The sequence below is a fragment of the Rhinatrema bivittatum genome, chromosome 1 (genome assembly GCF_901001135.1).
Source record: "Rhinatrema bivittatum chromosome 1, aRhiBiv1.1, whole genome shotgun sequence".
Classification (NCBI taxonomy): domain Eukaryota; kingdom Metazoa; phylum Chordata; class Amphibia; order Gymnophiona; family Rhinatrematidae; genus Rhinatrema; species Rhinatrema bivittatum.
This window is the reverse complement of record NC_042615.1, coordinates 272,340,716-272,356,154: the sequence shown is the minus strand read 5'-3', so window position 1 is coordinate 272,356,154 and position 15,439 is coordinate 272,340,716. Positions and strand designations below refer to the sequence as shown.

The 15,439-nt window shown below is 43.4% G+C and overlaps 1 protein-coding gene across 3 annotated transcripts in view; it reads right to left on the bottom strand.

Moving 5' to 3' along the window:
* ALMS1 (ALMS1 centrosome and basal body associated protein) overlaps positions 1–15,439 on the bottom strand; it is a 266,815-nt gene that overhangs the window by 111,100 nt on the left and 140,276 nt on the right. For all 3 annotated transcript variants that reach the window (XM_029594680.1, XM_029594673.1, XM_029594689.1), the window contains exon 8: positions 11,225–11,355. In XM_029594680.1, the coding sequence (XP_029450540.1) occupies positions 11,225–11,355 (131 nt within the window). The remainder of the gene's footprint in view (positions 1–11,224; positions 11,356–15,439) is intronic.

The window sequence follows — 15,439 nt, the reverse complement described above, 5'->3', positions numbered from 1 at the left end:
AATAGTCTTCACCATGTGACTAATCTGCTTCCCCTGTATCTGGAGATCTCTCTGGATCACTTGGATGTTGTTTCCAGAAAAATCATTGGTTCCCAGATGGATGATAATGTCAACTTCAGACATTATCTACTACTTTCTTCATTAATTGCATGGACTATCTGATTAGCATTTCAATGCAATCAGAAGAAGAAAACATTTTTACTAGAAAGAAAGTTCTAGAACAAGAGATCATGATAATAAGCATAAATGGGGTAGACAGAGAAGTAATATTAGAAAAGCAAGTTTGCATACCACAAACAATGTTTTCCGTAGATAGCCGGATGACTTAGCATTACAAGTGGGTGACATCATCCGACAACACCAAACACACACGTGTCTCCTAGCTAGAACAGCTTTATGCATTGCCTTGTGAGCATCCTTTGTCAGTAACAAGCTGACATATGTAGTTGACTCTTCAAAGAGGAAGCAAGTGTAAAGCATAGCTAATTCATCCTGTTATCTACAGAAAATATCGTTTATAGTAAACAAACTTGCTTTTTCTGACAATAAGGAGGCTCAATTAGCCACACAAGTGGGGAATTCCAAACAGAGTGTTGCAGCGGAGCATTATTGGAGAAAAACAACCCGGGTTTCCCTGTGGAGAGTTGACTAGGTAGGAACGAGACTTTGTAAAACTGCTTGCCCAAATTTACTGTCCTAGTTTGACAGGATGTCTAGACAGTAGTGGGACACAAAGGTATGTACTGATAACAACATAGCAGCTCTGCATATGTCCTCAAGAGGAACTTCAATGAGATGAATTTTCAGAAGGCGTTTGACAAAGTCCCTCATGACAGCCTTTCTAAGAAAACCAAAAAGTCATGGGATAGGAGGCGATGTCCTTTCGTGGATTACAAATTGGTTATAAGACAGGAAACAGAGAGTAGGATTAAATGGTCTGGTTTCACAGTGGAAAAAGATAAACAGTTGAGTGCATCAGGGATCTGTACTTGGACCGATGGTTTTTAATATATTTATAAATGATCTGGAAAGGGGTACGACTAGTGAGGAGATCAAATTTGTGGACTACACAAAATTATGCAGAGTAGTTAAATCACAAGCGAATTGTGATGCATTGCAGGAGGACCTTGTGAGACTGGAAGATTGGGCTTCCAAATGGCAGATGAAGTTTAACGTGGACAAGTGCAAGTGATGCATATAGGGAAAAATAACCCTTGCTGTAGTTACACAATGTTAGGTTCTATCTTAGGTGTTACCACCCAGGAAAGAGATCTAGGTGTCATAGTGGAAAATACATTGAAACAGTCGGCCCAGTGTGCTATGGCGATCAAAAAAGCAAACAATGTTAGGAATTATTAGTAAGGGAATGGAAAATAAAACGGAAGATATCATAATGCCTCTGTATTGCTCCATGGTGAGACCACACCTTGAATACTGTGTGCAGTTCTGTGCACCGCATCTCAAAAAGGATATAGCTGCACTGGAGAAGGTGCAGAGAAGGGTGACCAAAATGATATGGGGCATGGAACAGCTGCCCTATGAGGAAAGGCTAAAGAAGTTAGGGCTGTTCAGTTTGGAGACAAGATGGCTGAGGGGTGATATGATAAAAGTCTACAAAATCATTAAAGGACTTGAACAAATTAATGTAAATCGGTTAGTTACTCTCTTAGATAATAGAAGGACCAGGGGGCACTCCATGAAGTTAGCAGGTAGCTCATTTAAAACAAATAGAAGAAAATTCTTTTTGCTCAATGCACAATTAAGCTCTGGAATTCATTGCCAGGGGATGTGGTTTCAGCAGTTGGTGTTACTGAGTTTAAAAAAGGTTTGGATAAGTTTCTAAAGGTTAAATCCATAAACTGCTATTACGGTAATTAATAAACAATAGTAGCTTGTGATCTATCTAATGTTTGAGTACTTGCCAGGTACACATGACTTGGATTGGCCATTGTTGGAAAGAGGATACTGGGCTTAATGGACACTTGGTCTGACCCAGTATGGCATTTCTTATGTTATGTAAAATATACCCCCATATGGCCAATGCACATTATGGGGTACAGTCAGGACATCTCCCTCAGCACCCGGTCTGGGCAATCTATGTAGATTCCCTGTGTGTCGAATGCTGGGACGACTGGGTAAAGAACTTCCAGGAATGCACCGGTGAACTGCACCTGGATGTCACAAAAGATAGCGTTGCTTAACAAATCTGCTGCAACTCTGTATGCTTCAATGAAACTGAATACAACAACATCGGCGTGCCATTTGTGTCGCTTCGCCTGGTGCATTGTGCAATGAAGGTGACGTGCTCTGTGCTACTAAACGAGCTTTCACTGGCTTTGGAGGATCCTGCACTGGAGTGCATCGTGTATCGAGGATCATCTTGACTGGGTTGATGCATCATGTGCTGATGTGTCGCACCTTGCTGGAACTGAAGATCAATGCACTGGAGAAGTCAGTGTGGACCGTGTCGACAGCACCAGTGCATCCCAATGCATTCTGTGTTTCTTCGGGGCCAAGAACTCCATGGATTGATGCACTTTTTCTTCCTTGTCACAGACAGGTTCTCACTACTGGACCCCCATGGCTTCAGCCCAATGCATCGATGGAAGAGCTTCAGCTCAATTCCTTGCCCAAGGCAGCAGATGAGGCAGCACTACAGACTGAGGAATGACCGCAGCCTCAGAAGGACTTAAGCAGTACCATGATATGATGAACCCTGAACCGTTGAGAATGAGGAGACATCCATGCACAGGTATAGCAGTTTGTTTGATCTTGATCCCGACTCAAGCATACGTAACACAGCTCATGCCTGTCCATGAAGGCCATAATCTTACTGCATAGGCAGCTATTAAAGCTGCTCATGATGCCCTTCTTTTTTGCCAGACATGTTGGCTGGAGCAAGCAACCTTCCCTTTTTATTTCTTCCTTTTTTTTTTCTCCTTAAATAGCAGTGAAATAGGGTGCTGCAGAAACAGAGAGGCACCAAATAATGAGGTAAAAATATATAATAGGGGCAATAAAGAAAAAATATATGGAGAGACAGAGTAACTATCCATTCAAGGCTCCGACAAAAATTGACTGAGTAGGCTCACAAAGCAACGTCCAAGTGAGAACTCCCATGCAGTACAGCTTAAAGCTCTACTATCTAGGAAAGATTGGTTCATTCAGTGCTGCTGAATGATGTCACCCTCTTGTCATGGCTAATTCAGCCTACTTATCAATGGAAAATTATTTTTTCATAGAAATGGTAGATGATGCATGGAATAGCCTCCTAGTGGAGATGGTGGAGACAGGTAAGGTAAAAGAATTCAAGAAAATGTGGGGTAAACACAGAGGTTCCTTAGTTATAAGAAAGTGAAGACGTAGATCAAATAGAACCTATAACAAGGGTTTGCCTTCAGGGGTAGACATACCCCTAGTAGTATTGGAAAATGTTGTAGGGGTACACAAGGGACAGCTTCCCAGCAATTCATTCTCTCTGTTCCTTCCCCAAACTGCCAATGTCGCTACAGGATTTTCTTATTGCAGGAGCCTGTCCTGGGCTCCAGTGTAGTAGCAGCAGCATTAGCGATTGATCATGAAGAAACATGGGCAAGAACTGAGCCAGCGTGTGCACTCCGCCACATCGCTTCCAGGCCACAGTTCCCCTATGGAAGCCAGGGAACAGGGTCTGAGAGCAGAACCAAGGCACTGGCTTAGTTTCTGCCTGCACTATTTATGATCAATCACTGCTGCAGTCGCTGATGCTTCCACAGTGGGGCTAGGACTGACTCCTACTGCAAGAAGGAACACCCATGGTGGTAGTACCAGGTTGGGAAAGGAGAAGGAACCCAGGACCACCATTAGTGAGTGCAGTGGGGAAGATTGAGTAAGGCTGAGATAGAGGCACTGGAGAAGGATAAGCAAGTCGGGGGGAGGACAAGAGAGGCATTGGGAGAGGATGAGCAGAAGACCGAAGGGATAAATGAAGAAGAATTAGTGAGGATGGGTGAGAGGGAATGACTGGTGAAGAATAAATGAGACTGGGAGGGAAGCATTGCAGGAAGATGAGTGAGGTTGGAAGAAGGAGAACTGGGGAAGGATGAGTGAGGTTATGAGTGGCACTGAGGAAGATTGAATGAGGCTGACAGAAGAAGCACAAGTGAGGAGGTAGGAGAAGCAGTGGGGGATCAAGATGAATAACAGAGACTGAGAAGACAGAAAGGGGAAGATGGAGGGCTGTTGATGGAGATGGGAGATAGAAGATAAAGCGCTTTGATACCATTGAGAACTAGAGAGGGATTTAAGTGGGAAAGGCACGCAAGAAGTTGAGAATGAAGGAGGAATAGAAGAGGTAAAAAAGAAGTAGACCAAGGTTAATGACCAAGAGGGGAGATGGAAAGGCGTGAGACATGATGAAAGATGGAGAGTAGTGAAGAGTTGTTGGACAGCAGAAAGCTAAAGATAGATAAAAGCAAAATGAGAAGTGAGAAGAGAAAAACTGTTAGCAAGAGAGGTGGGAGGGAAAGGAGAAAAAAACCCAGGAAAAGGATTCATAAGACAGAAGAAAAGATTGCTAAATCCTTGGACAACAAATGTAGAGAAACTTTTTTATTTTTGGTAGTTATTGGAATATGCAGGGCTGGCCTTAAGGCCGTGTGACTGATACAGCAGTATAGTGTGCCACTGCAGTGTTTGGGGTAGGGGAGGGGGATGGTGAGGGGCGGAAGAATGGTAGGGGGGGACCCCTCTCCTCCTGCACATTATTAAAAGGATACATGAGCTGAAAGTTTCAGACAGGAGGGGTACACTTAAAAAAAAAAAGAAGTTAAAAAACCCTGGTCTGCAATATTGCAACAGGAGAGGATATAAGGCAGACTAGATGGGCTTTGCAGTCTTTGTCTCCCATCAGATTTTATGTTTCTGTATGTTTTGATGAGGACTCAGCGTTTAGAATCTGTTTTTATTTGTTGAAATTCAAGTAAAAACAAAGAAAAACTAAAGTCTATACACTGACTTGTTCTTCATATTTGAAAAATGAATGAGACATTAGATCTTGTTACATAAATCAATTAAATGGCAAACTGCTCTCCTTTACACATATGAATTCAGTAAAGGTGGTGAGGCATACTTTGGAAGCAATATGTACAGCCCCCAGGATGGAAAAAATCCCACTCATTGTTCAATGACACCTACAGGCTGGCTCAACAGTGGCCTTCCACCGGGCAGTGCTCCTTAGCCAGAGGCTGGCTGTTGCATGGAAGAGGAAATAAAAATGAGGGAAAGGGCCGACCCGTGGCTCAGTGTCCATGCTGCACACTGTCATGCGGAGGAATTTGGGGTTGATTCCTAGCTCAAGTCTTCTGTTTCCTGGATTAGTCCAGACTAGGATGCAGCAAAGGCTGAACTAAGGGGCCATGAAAACAGGGTTCTGGAAGGAGCCCTGGTGTATGGCCACCCAGCCAAGGCCAGTCCCTGCAATGACTGGGCTGGGGAAATGAGAATAGTGATGTAAAACAGGAGAACTCCTCCTGGGTAGCTAAGAATGAAGGTGCACGGTGTTGCAGCTATAGTTGGGGCAGGTTCCCACTGAACTGGAAGCCGAAAGAAACTTGAGTAAATTACTTGGAAAAAACAAACACACACAAAGAAGGTGCAATTTTGGTTGAAAGGTCACCTCAAGGAGACTATAAATATAGCAAAAATAAAATGTGTTTCAAAATATGTACATATATAAAAATGAAAGGAAATAGGGATAAGAACAAAGAGATGAGACAAGAAACAATGTTGTGAGGAATGTAAGAAGTAATGCTGATCTCTTGTGTTTGTTCAGTACAATTCACATTTCTTAATGGCAGCTTGAAGATAGTCACAGAGTTCTAGCAGAAGAGCCCATCAATTTATTACGAATGAAAACTACCATTCTTAGCAGTGCATCACTACTACAGAATAAGGAAATTACAGTCACATCATCACAGCACAAGTTCATATGAGGGGTTTTCAGTTTCGCATGATACCCTTTCTCTAATACATGAACCTTGGGGAGAAGCACAGGGCTCATCAGTTTAAGCACTTCAGCAACATTACATGGTAGCGCAGAACCTGGATCTCTCCCTCCATGCAAAGCAACTGTGAAGACCAGGCAAGTCTGGACATGCTTTTTGCCTTAGCACAATCTATTGACAGCTGGCCAAGCTCAACTGTTAATGCTTTCAACTATACAAGCTCCTTGTCAGATCATTAGTGAGAAACTAAAATCTAATTTACAGCAGTTGACTACAAAGCTGGGATTCATTATAGTAGCTAGAACATACTGAGAGCAAACCATTGCCAAGAATGGAACAAGTATCCAGTAAATCATATTTATTTACAAATGTAGTGGGTCTTATTTGTATGGGTTCATTTACAATAAGAAGGGGCTGCTGTACATCTGTCAGCTCAATATGAGGCACCTCCTTTGGGCTAGCTGAATGGTACACTCGTAATGGTTTCAAAGGGCATCATCAGTCTGTGCCCAACCACCGGAAGTTTGCTGCTGTAATGGCTGGGTTAGATAGGAGGAAAAAAGTGAGGGGAAAACTCAGGGGCAAAGCTGCGAATGAAGCCACGTGGTGAAACAGCCCTAGCTGGAGCAAGCTCTCACTAAACTGAAAACCCAAAGCAGCATAAAAAAGCCACCGCATAAAATTGAAAGGCAAAACCCTACCAAACAAAATTGTTTGATATCTGAAATATGACCTTAAGGGAGTTGATTTTACAAATTAGGAGGCATGACCATTATAAAACATAACAAAAAAAAAATCTTCACACAAAACAACAGGGACATTTGGACCCTAAGAGGTGGATATTCAAAAGCTTTGTCTGGTAAGTTTTTCAGTTATCCAGACAAAAAAAAAAAAAAAAAGAGATGTGAATATTCCCCACTTCTCTCTGGCAAAATTTTGTCTGGATAACTCATTACCGGCACAAAATTTAGCCATACAAAATAATAGTAATGGGGCATTCTAGCAGCATGGTTAAACTTTATTGGCTAACTCTAATTGGAAAACCTGCTGTCCTAAACAAAAATAAACTAGCAGGTTTTCCTTACCTCCCCTGGATAAAAAAACAGGTAGCATAGACTTAGAACCACCCCTCCCACAAAAGACATTCCAAAAATGACAGCACAGGCCAAGAAGTACCAATCTACCAATCTCCCAATCGCCAGCTTAAAAAAAATGTGTGGTTGCAAATACCCAACCCCCAAACCCACAAAAGTGCCCAGAAGCACAGCGGAAGGAGAAGAGACTCTTACCTCCTCCCACTGGGCAGACATTAAATGCCAGTACAGGAGATGTGGATGGGCAGACTGGAAGGGCGTACAGTCTTTATCTGACATCACATCCTATGTTTCTGTTCATTTGTTCACTTCACTCAGGTGAAAAGACCAATGATTGGTCCCCTTCACTGACAGCTGTTAGCAAAGGGATCAATCCCCGTTCAGAACAGGTGTTAAGAGAATGCTGTTTTGGGAAGATAAGTCAAATAGATTTCCAAAAAAAAGCAATCACCAACTATCCTTGACAATCTCAAGAACCCAACTGTTTGAGGTTACAAGGACAAATGAGTAGCAAAAACCTAGGCCTCTCCCATACGGGGACATTTTCCGCTATTTTGATTGGAAGAGTGGCTATTTCCTCTGAAGCCAGTCAAAAACCTGACCTTGGCATTGATGATATGGCCATGAAGGGTCAGTGCTCTTTTGCTTGTGCTGGCAAACTTTAGGAGAGGGAAGATCAAAGGAAGGGTGCCAGAAATGCATACTTAAAGGGAGAGAGAGTGAGAGAACGATAATATTGCTTGGATTAGTGAGGGGAAGAGGTTGGTGGGGGAAGCATGAGCCAAAGAGGGGAGAGAACCAGAGAGGAGATTAAGGAGGAAAGGAGACTGATGAGTGGAAGAGCCAAACAGAGATGAGGCAATGGAAGTGCCAGACACAGAGATGGATTTGCCACTAGGCAGAGTAAGCAATTAGCTATGGGGCAGCCACTCTTTCTGTGCATGGATGGAGGGGGAGGGGGAGCAGGCATCGGGGCACTCCCTCTACATAGGCAGCGTGGACCATTAGGGTGCCAGTGCAATGCGGCGGAAATAAGAAACATAGAAACATAGAAATGACGGCAGAAGAAGACCAAACGGCCCATCCAGTCTGCCCAGCAAGCTTCACACATTTTTTCTCTCATACTTATCTGTTTTTTCTCTCATACTTATCTGTTGTGAGCTGAGGTGAGCTGAGGGTGTGCATCCTCCGCTGGTTAAACAAAGAAGTAAAATACTAGGAAAGAGTAAACTTTTAAGTGTGAGAGAGATGATCAAAAGATGAAGGACCAACAGAGGTAGGAAGAAAGGTAAGAGATGGAATTGATAGGAGAAGTGAACAAGTGGTGAAAGGAGAAACAGAGAGACAAAGAGAGAAACAGAAGAATGAGATGAAAGAGAAAGGTGGATGCCAGAGAGAGGTGCATAAGTAATGAAGTCAGAAATTAAAAAAAGAAGAAGAAAATGGGGAGGAAAGTCTGGAAAAGGCGTTAGGAGAAGACAGAGGGAGAAAGAGCAGAGGAGAGCAGAGATGAGACTGAGACCAGTACAATTTGAAAAAAAACTGAAAGGAGAAAGTATTTTATTTTTAGCTTAGTGGCTGGAACATGGAACTCAGGGCCTGATTAACTAAGAATTTTTTTTCCCATTCTTTGATTATGAGGAAAAAGCTTATTAAATATGGCCCTCAGTGTTCTAATTACAGTCTTACTCCTGGAGTAAACTAGATTTTCTACAAACTGTAAAAGCTTTTATTGGATCAACTTAAGAATTATCCAAAGATAATGTATGTATGTTTTTAAAACCACACTGGAAGGCTAGGCAGTCTTTCTAATGTGCTGGATGGAGTGGAGAAGGCTAGGGACTGGTGTTGGGAATTGGGCGGACTTGGGGTTGTGCTGTGAAGATGTGGGTATAACAGTTCAAGCAGTCTTATTTTTTGGGGTTGGGGGAATGGAGTAGGGTCAAGGCTAACTTCTTGTTTTATCTTGGCAGTAGCGGAGATTGGGGAGAGCTGAAAAGGACTTGTTGTGTCGGGGCATGTATATGTGTGTGTATGTGTGTATAGAGGTGGTGGGAGGGGGATCTGGGCAGGTGGTTTTGTCAGATGGCGAGAAAAGATGCCAAAGAGGTTTTTTTAGGTACGTAGAAACTACAAATTTTCTGATACAACCACCAACATAAGCAGTCACCCATAGCCCTTGAGGCAAAGTCCTCCAAAAAGAAAGCATCTAATGACTAGTTCATGGGCAGGCTTCATAGGGGACTGGACATCCATAAAGGTCATGTGAAAATATTCCTCAGAACTGAAGATGGCCCTTGTACAACCAGGGTTGATCAGTCACAATTCAGAAGGTTGGTAGTCCTCCAGATGTAGCTGCTTTAAATTGTAGGATACTTACATTTATCTTTATTAAAAATTATTAATCGCTTAACACAGTTAAGGCCTAAGCAATGTACATCCACATGCAAGCCCAAGGAGCCCTGCACCAAAGTGGACTGCTGACACACCAATGCCTCTATCTGAGGTTTGATGCTTGCCTGTTTCGACTCACAAGCCAAGACCTGCAGAGCCCTGTGATGGTGACTCAAAGAAGGGAGTTTGCAATTATTTCTGCTCAGGAACACATCCTTGCATTGAAGAGTCAAACGGGCTGAGAACTGCTTTGCAATGGCCTGACGAGTGTGACCATGAGGTGTTTCTCAGGGCTTTTTCTGAGGGCTCTGAGCTGGACTTACTCACAGCCCTGACCATGGTTTCCTTTCATCTAGCACGGACATCTGCAGTCTGGGAATCAGGATGTGTCATGTACATTCATAGGCTTGGAGTCTCTCCTACCAGGCCTGAGCCATTCACAAAAACATCTTTGTGCAGAAGCTACACACTGAGAAACCATGGCTTTCACCCAAGCACTTAACATTCTCATGATGATCCATGAAGGCCATCTTCTGGGAGCACTTTGGACACTGAAACCATTGACTTGTTTTTCTGTCATGATTCAAAAAAATAATCCAAGCAAAGCTGAAAACTGAAATTGTAAGAAAAAAGATGTATCGAGGAAAAAAAATGTGACTGAGCCATAAGCATCTAAATGCAGTTCAGTGTAATTGGAATGCCAATCACACATCAAGCAGATGCAGCAACACCAATAAACAAAGAAAATGTAGAAAATTGCTGAAATGCCTAACTAGTGAAACTAAAAGGGGAACCCCCTCCAAAAAAGACTTTGAAAATAATTTTGGAGTGCTGAAGAGGCAAAAAAAAAATCCAAAAAACCTGTCAAGGCTTAAAATGGCAGCAACAATGTTCTAGTGGGACTTTTTCCTCTAACAAACAAATATGTAACTGAAGAGCACCTGATCATCCTGTGGTGGGCTGGAAACCCCCATGCATTCTTGAAAGTTCTTCTAGGATGCTTTACACAAATCCTCTAACTTGATATGTGAAGCATCAATGTGATTCATTGTACCTGCTTGTCTGAGAACAGCTGGTACCAGATGACTTGCAGGTAGCAAACACAAAGGTATATGGCACTAGGGTAAGGTAGCTATTAGAAGGTGGGAAAATGATCGTAGGATGGAATAACCTGGGAAAGGTTGTAATAAGAGTTAGGAAGAGGATGAGGTCTGTCATCCAGGAAGGAGTTTCCAGAAACAGAGAAATCAGATTTCCTGAAGCACAAGAAGCTATCATTCTTTTTGGGGAGAGGGACTAGCAGTATCCTCCTGCTACTTAGCGCTTCCAGCTCTAAACTGAAACCAGCTTCTACTGGGTCTACATTCGCAGCTACCCCCATTTTAACCCTTTGCCCCCCCCCCCCTTCCATTTAACAGAGTCATCACAGTGGCCATCCTGGTCAAGGGCCATGGCCCTTGGTTCCACCCCAGAAGCTAGCACCTGCACACTGAGTATGGCCACTAGGTGTGATCAGTATGTCATTTTTGGGACCCACTCCCCGGGGAACTATAATTGCTGCCTCCACAGCATCCTCAACTCCCTGCTACCCCAAGATGCAGACGTTTTGCTTAGCAAATGAAGCCATATCATCTGTAGGGCAGTGAGCAGCTCCATCACTGAGCTGGCCCAGGAATCAGCAAGATTTAACGAGGAAGCACCACACAGCATAAATTCACCTCTTTCCTCAACCTTAGGCCTCGTCTGCCATACCTTAGCTGAGCCGGCCTTCTTTGCACTCTGTAGCAGTTCTGCTTTGATTTCTTCTATTTTTTTTCTGTCTTCTTCACTGAGGTCAACACCAGAGCCTGGGGGCTGGCTGACCAGCTTCAGTTTCACCCAGACTGTAAAGAGAGAATGAAGTCAAAAACACCGAACAGTTTGTGGACAATTCTCATTACGTGCTACTTCAAAGGAAGGTTAAGGAAAACCTCTCAAATTGGAAACATTTCCGTAGTAATTAATAACCTATGAAAATAGTAACTATGATGATTTCTGATGCTGACATCGCTTTCCTTCTGCTGATGCCTCAATCTCTATGTCACATAACCAACAGCTGATCCATACTATCTAAAAATAACGAGAGTTTTATTGTTCATTACCATTTAAAAAAAAAAAAAAATCCTGCTGGTTGCTAGTATGTGCTGTGATACTTGCTCATATTGAACACTGTGAAATGTTTAAACTGCTTTTCAAATAAGCCTTTGAAGCAGAAGGACACAGTACTACACTTACAATGTAGATTCTAGAAATACCAGACTCACTAGTATAAGACCCAGTAGCGTCAGCAGTGAATGTGTACCACCAGCTTCAGACTGCCCAATTTTCTCGTTTCTCCTATGAGACTGCTGTGGCTGTGTGCTCCCACCTCCTGAAGGCAGTCCCGGGGTTCTTGGGTTTACCGGAAACTGATTGATGGGGGTGCAGCTGGCGGAGCCCTGACCATGGTTTCCTTCCATCTAGCACTGACATCTGCAGTCTGGGAATCAGGAAGTGTCATGCACATTCATAACTCTCGCACTGCCTCGCCTTCTCCCCTCCACGGATTCAATCTGGTTACAGAGGAAGTGTGCAGAGAGAAGGTGAGAAAGGCATGGGACTGGGAACATGCATGGCCTTTCCTATTACTACGCTGCAGATGCCGCTGGGTGACGAGAAGCCGTGGTGAGGGCTTTGTGGAAAGTGGGAGAGAGAGCCAGAGAGGGAATTTGGGAGGAGAAAGGAAAAGAGAATTGTAGAGCGGTGGTTCTGAACGAGCAATATATGTACCCCTGGAGTACCTGGAAGCCTGGAGGGTACACAGACTGTTATTGTACACAGAACAGGGGAGCACAAACTGTTGGAAACAGTCACTTGCCACTGCCACAAGAGCCGACCTCATCTCAGTGATGAATTACCAGCCTCGATCTTCACGCCCTCCCTCCTCCCGGATCACCCTTAGCGCCTCCCAGCCTTCTGGCAGCTGGGGAGCCAGCGGTTCTACAACCATTAGCATGAGTGGACCAGGAGAGGCAGCAGGCACTGCAAGGGTCAGTGAAAGCTCCTGCATCCACAACTGCTGCTGCCTCCTCCTCTCTTCACATTGCCCGAACTTCCTAGTAGAACTGAAACCTAAGGGGTAGGAGTATGAGAATCGGTTGCAGGACGCAGACATACAGCCCCTTTCACTGCACCCTTGGTGCCTGCTGCCTCTCCTGATTCTTGCTTCTCCTATACATGTAGTGGCTGCTTTAGTTCTGCTCTCCAGTTGCCATGGATGAGAGAGAAAGCGACTGGAGAGATGGTGTAGTAAGAGCAAAGAAGGGAGGTGGGAACTGGGAGTTGGGGAGAACAAACAGGAGCTGACAAGTAAGGAGAGAGAACAAGAGCAGGGAGATGGGGAAAGACAGACAAGGAATGAAATGCTGGAGTGTGTGTGTGTGTGACACAGAAAGCGAGATGCAGGGCTGGGAACTGGGAGAGAACCAGACAGAGGGAGCTAGAGGGTATGGGGAGGAGGAAGAGTCTGTGAGAATAAGAGATGAGGAGAGAGAAGGCTGAGAGCCAGCAAAGAGGATAAGGAGGGTTCAGAAGGGTCAATGTGGAAAGAAGCAGAGCAGCGGATGTAAGAACTAGAAAGATGAACAGCGTGAGATGGGAGGAAGGGAGAGAGAAAGAGAGAAAGGTAAAGTGTTGGTAAAGAAGAAACGGAGATAGCGGAAGAAGAAATATGGAATGAAATGAGATTAAAGAATATCATCTGAGAGAAAGAGATGGAGGAGAGATGGATGAAGAAAGAAAGACCCAGCATAGAAGAAAAGAAAAAAATGGAAAAGAGAATTAGGAAATAAAGCCAGAAGCCAAACTAGATGACAACAGAGAACAGACTGATGGGAATAAAAACCTTAAACCACCAAACACATTTTATATCACTTTGGTATTGGAATATGACTTTGCAAAATACTAAATCATTTTATTTTCTGTGTGTGATTTATTTGTGATTTTGAAAATTAATGAGTACTGGCCAACAGCATTGCTATACTTGTTAGGTCTATTTTCTGCATACACCATATATATATAGATCAGGGCTTCCCAAATTGTGGGTTGAGATCCCAACTGGGGGGGGGGGGGGTGTCACAAAACCTTTAGCTGGAGTCACAAGTGCCTCAAATGGCAGTCAGTCAGTGCTCCTCAGGCTCCAGCAGCAGCGTGGGGGGGTCTGTGAGCCATCACGGGCCCTGCAGTGGCCCCACCCTCACACGAGTTTCTTTGGTGACAGGAAGCCCTGCATGAGGAAGGATTGGGGCTGCTGCAGGGCCTGTGAGCTGGCACTGACTAACAGGTCCCCGTGTTGACTTTCAATACTAATGCTGCTGCCGCTTGCAGATCACCCTCTGGTTTAGGGCCAGCCATGAGAGGAAGGGAGGGCGGAGTATTCATGGGCTGGTGAGGATTGCCATGACTCCTTTCTCCTTACTGACCATTGAACCTACCCAAGAGAAAAATGTTGTGCATCATCAGCCTGCCCTCCCTTCTTACCAGTTGACATTTGCCTTTGGTTTGTGGCCCAAAAGAAAATGTTTCCACAGGTGTTAGCCCAGGGCGATGTTTAGAGAAAGGGCCGTCTGAAAGGAGGGATCACATGCAGGAGAGGGTTTGAGGGTTGGATCTGCTGGAGAGGGATCAGCTGTGGAGGGTGAGAGAGGGGGAATAAAAGAAGACTGACTGAGAAAAAAGTTGGAGATGAGGCTGGGAGGTGACAGAGAAGGGCAGAGAAATGAAAGTGAGGGGGAAATGGAAGATGGGCATGAGAGGAAGGGAATGACAAAGGATCAGTTGGGGGTTATGCGAAGGGATCAGGGAGGAGAAAGGATAAGCAGGGAGGATGCAAACAGGGCTGAACGGGTAAAAGAGAGGGGATCAGTTAGAGGGGCAGAGATTGAGAAAGGGGGAGCAGAGGTTGAGAGAGAGAATCAACTAAAGAGGGTGAAGGTTGAGAGAGATGGAGTGCAGCGAGAGTGACAGGAATTTTGGAGGGAAACCGCACTCCTGCTAATTTTTGGTCATCCTCTGGGATCATGTGAATTTTCAAGTGCTAAAATGGAGGTCACACTGGCTAAAAGTTTTGGAAGCCCTGCTATATATTTTTTGTCATTTTTTTAATGTAAGTAGTAATACAGTGGGGAGGAAAGAATTTTAAAGTATTTATTACATTTGAAGGGCCCAATTTACTATGGCTTTTCTTCCCATTCTGTGTCTATGGGAAACATGCTTAGTAAATGAGACCCTTAATTTGACAAATTTTTAAGCAAGTAACAATTATTCAAACAAAATAAAAGAATACAAATCATCAATCATACATTAGAAAAAGCATAATCCCACACAAAAATAAAAACCTAAAAAGTGTAAAACTAAAATGAAACCAAAGAAAAGAAAAACAAAAATCAGAGTCCCTCAAATAAATCAAAATATCTTTATTTTGTACTATTTTTTTGAAATATCCATAAGTCTATAAATGCCACTATGAAATTGATGACAAAGACTGTCATCAATTTCATAGTGGCATTTATAGTGGCATTTATAGAATACAAAGTTGGCGTTCATATGAAATTCTCCAGATTGGAGATTTAAAAGATATTTCTCCCCACTAGTTAGGTCATAAGGTTGTGCACCTAAGACAAGCCTTTAAAGAAAAGCCTCTTTTACAAAAAACCGGGTAGACCTAACAAACATGGTGGAGATTACACAATTTTTAAAGAAAATGAATTATATAAAATATTGAATAAAATTATTTCAAAAAAACAGTACAAAATAAAGAGAGTGGGAGGGAGGTAAGTTAATGATTACATTGAAAAATAAGAAGCAAGGCCGTGGAGGCATGCATCTATATATATGAAACTTACCTCGTCTCTCTTTAAATTATTTATGAATTATTTAAAATTTGTGTGG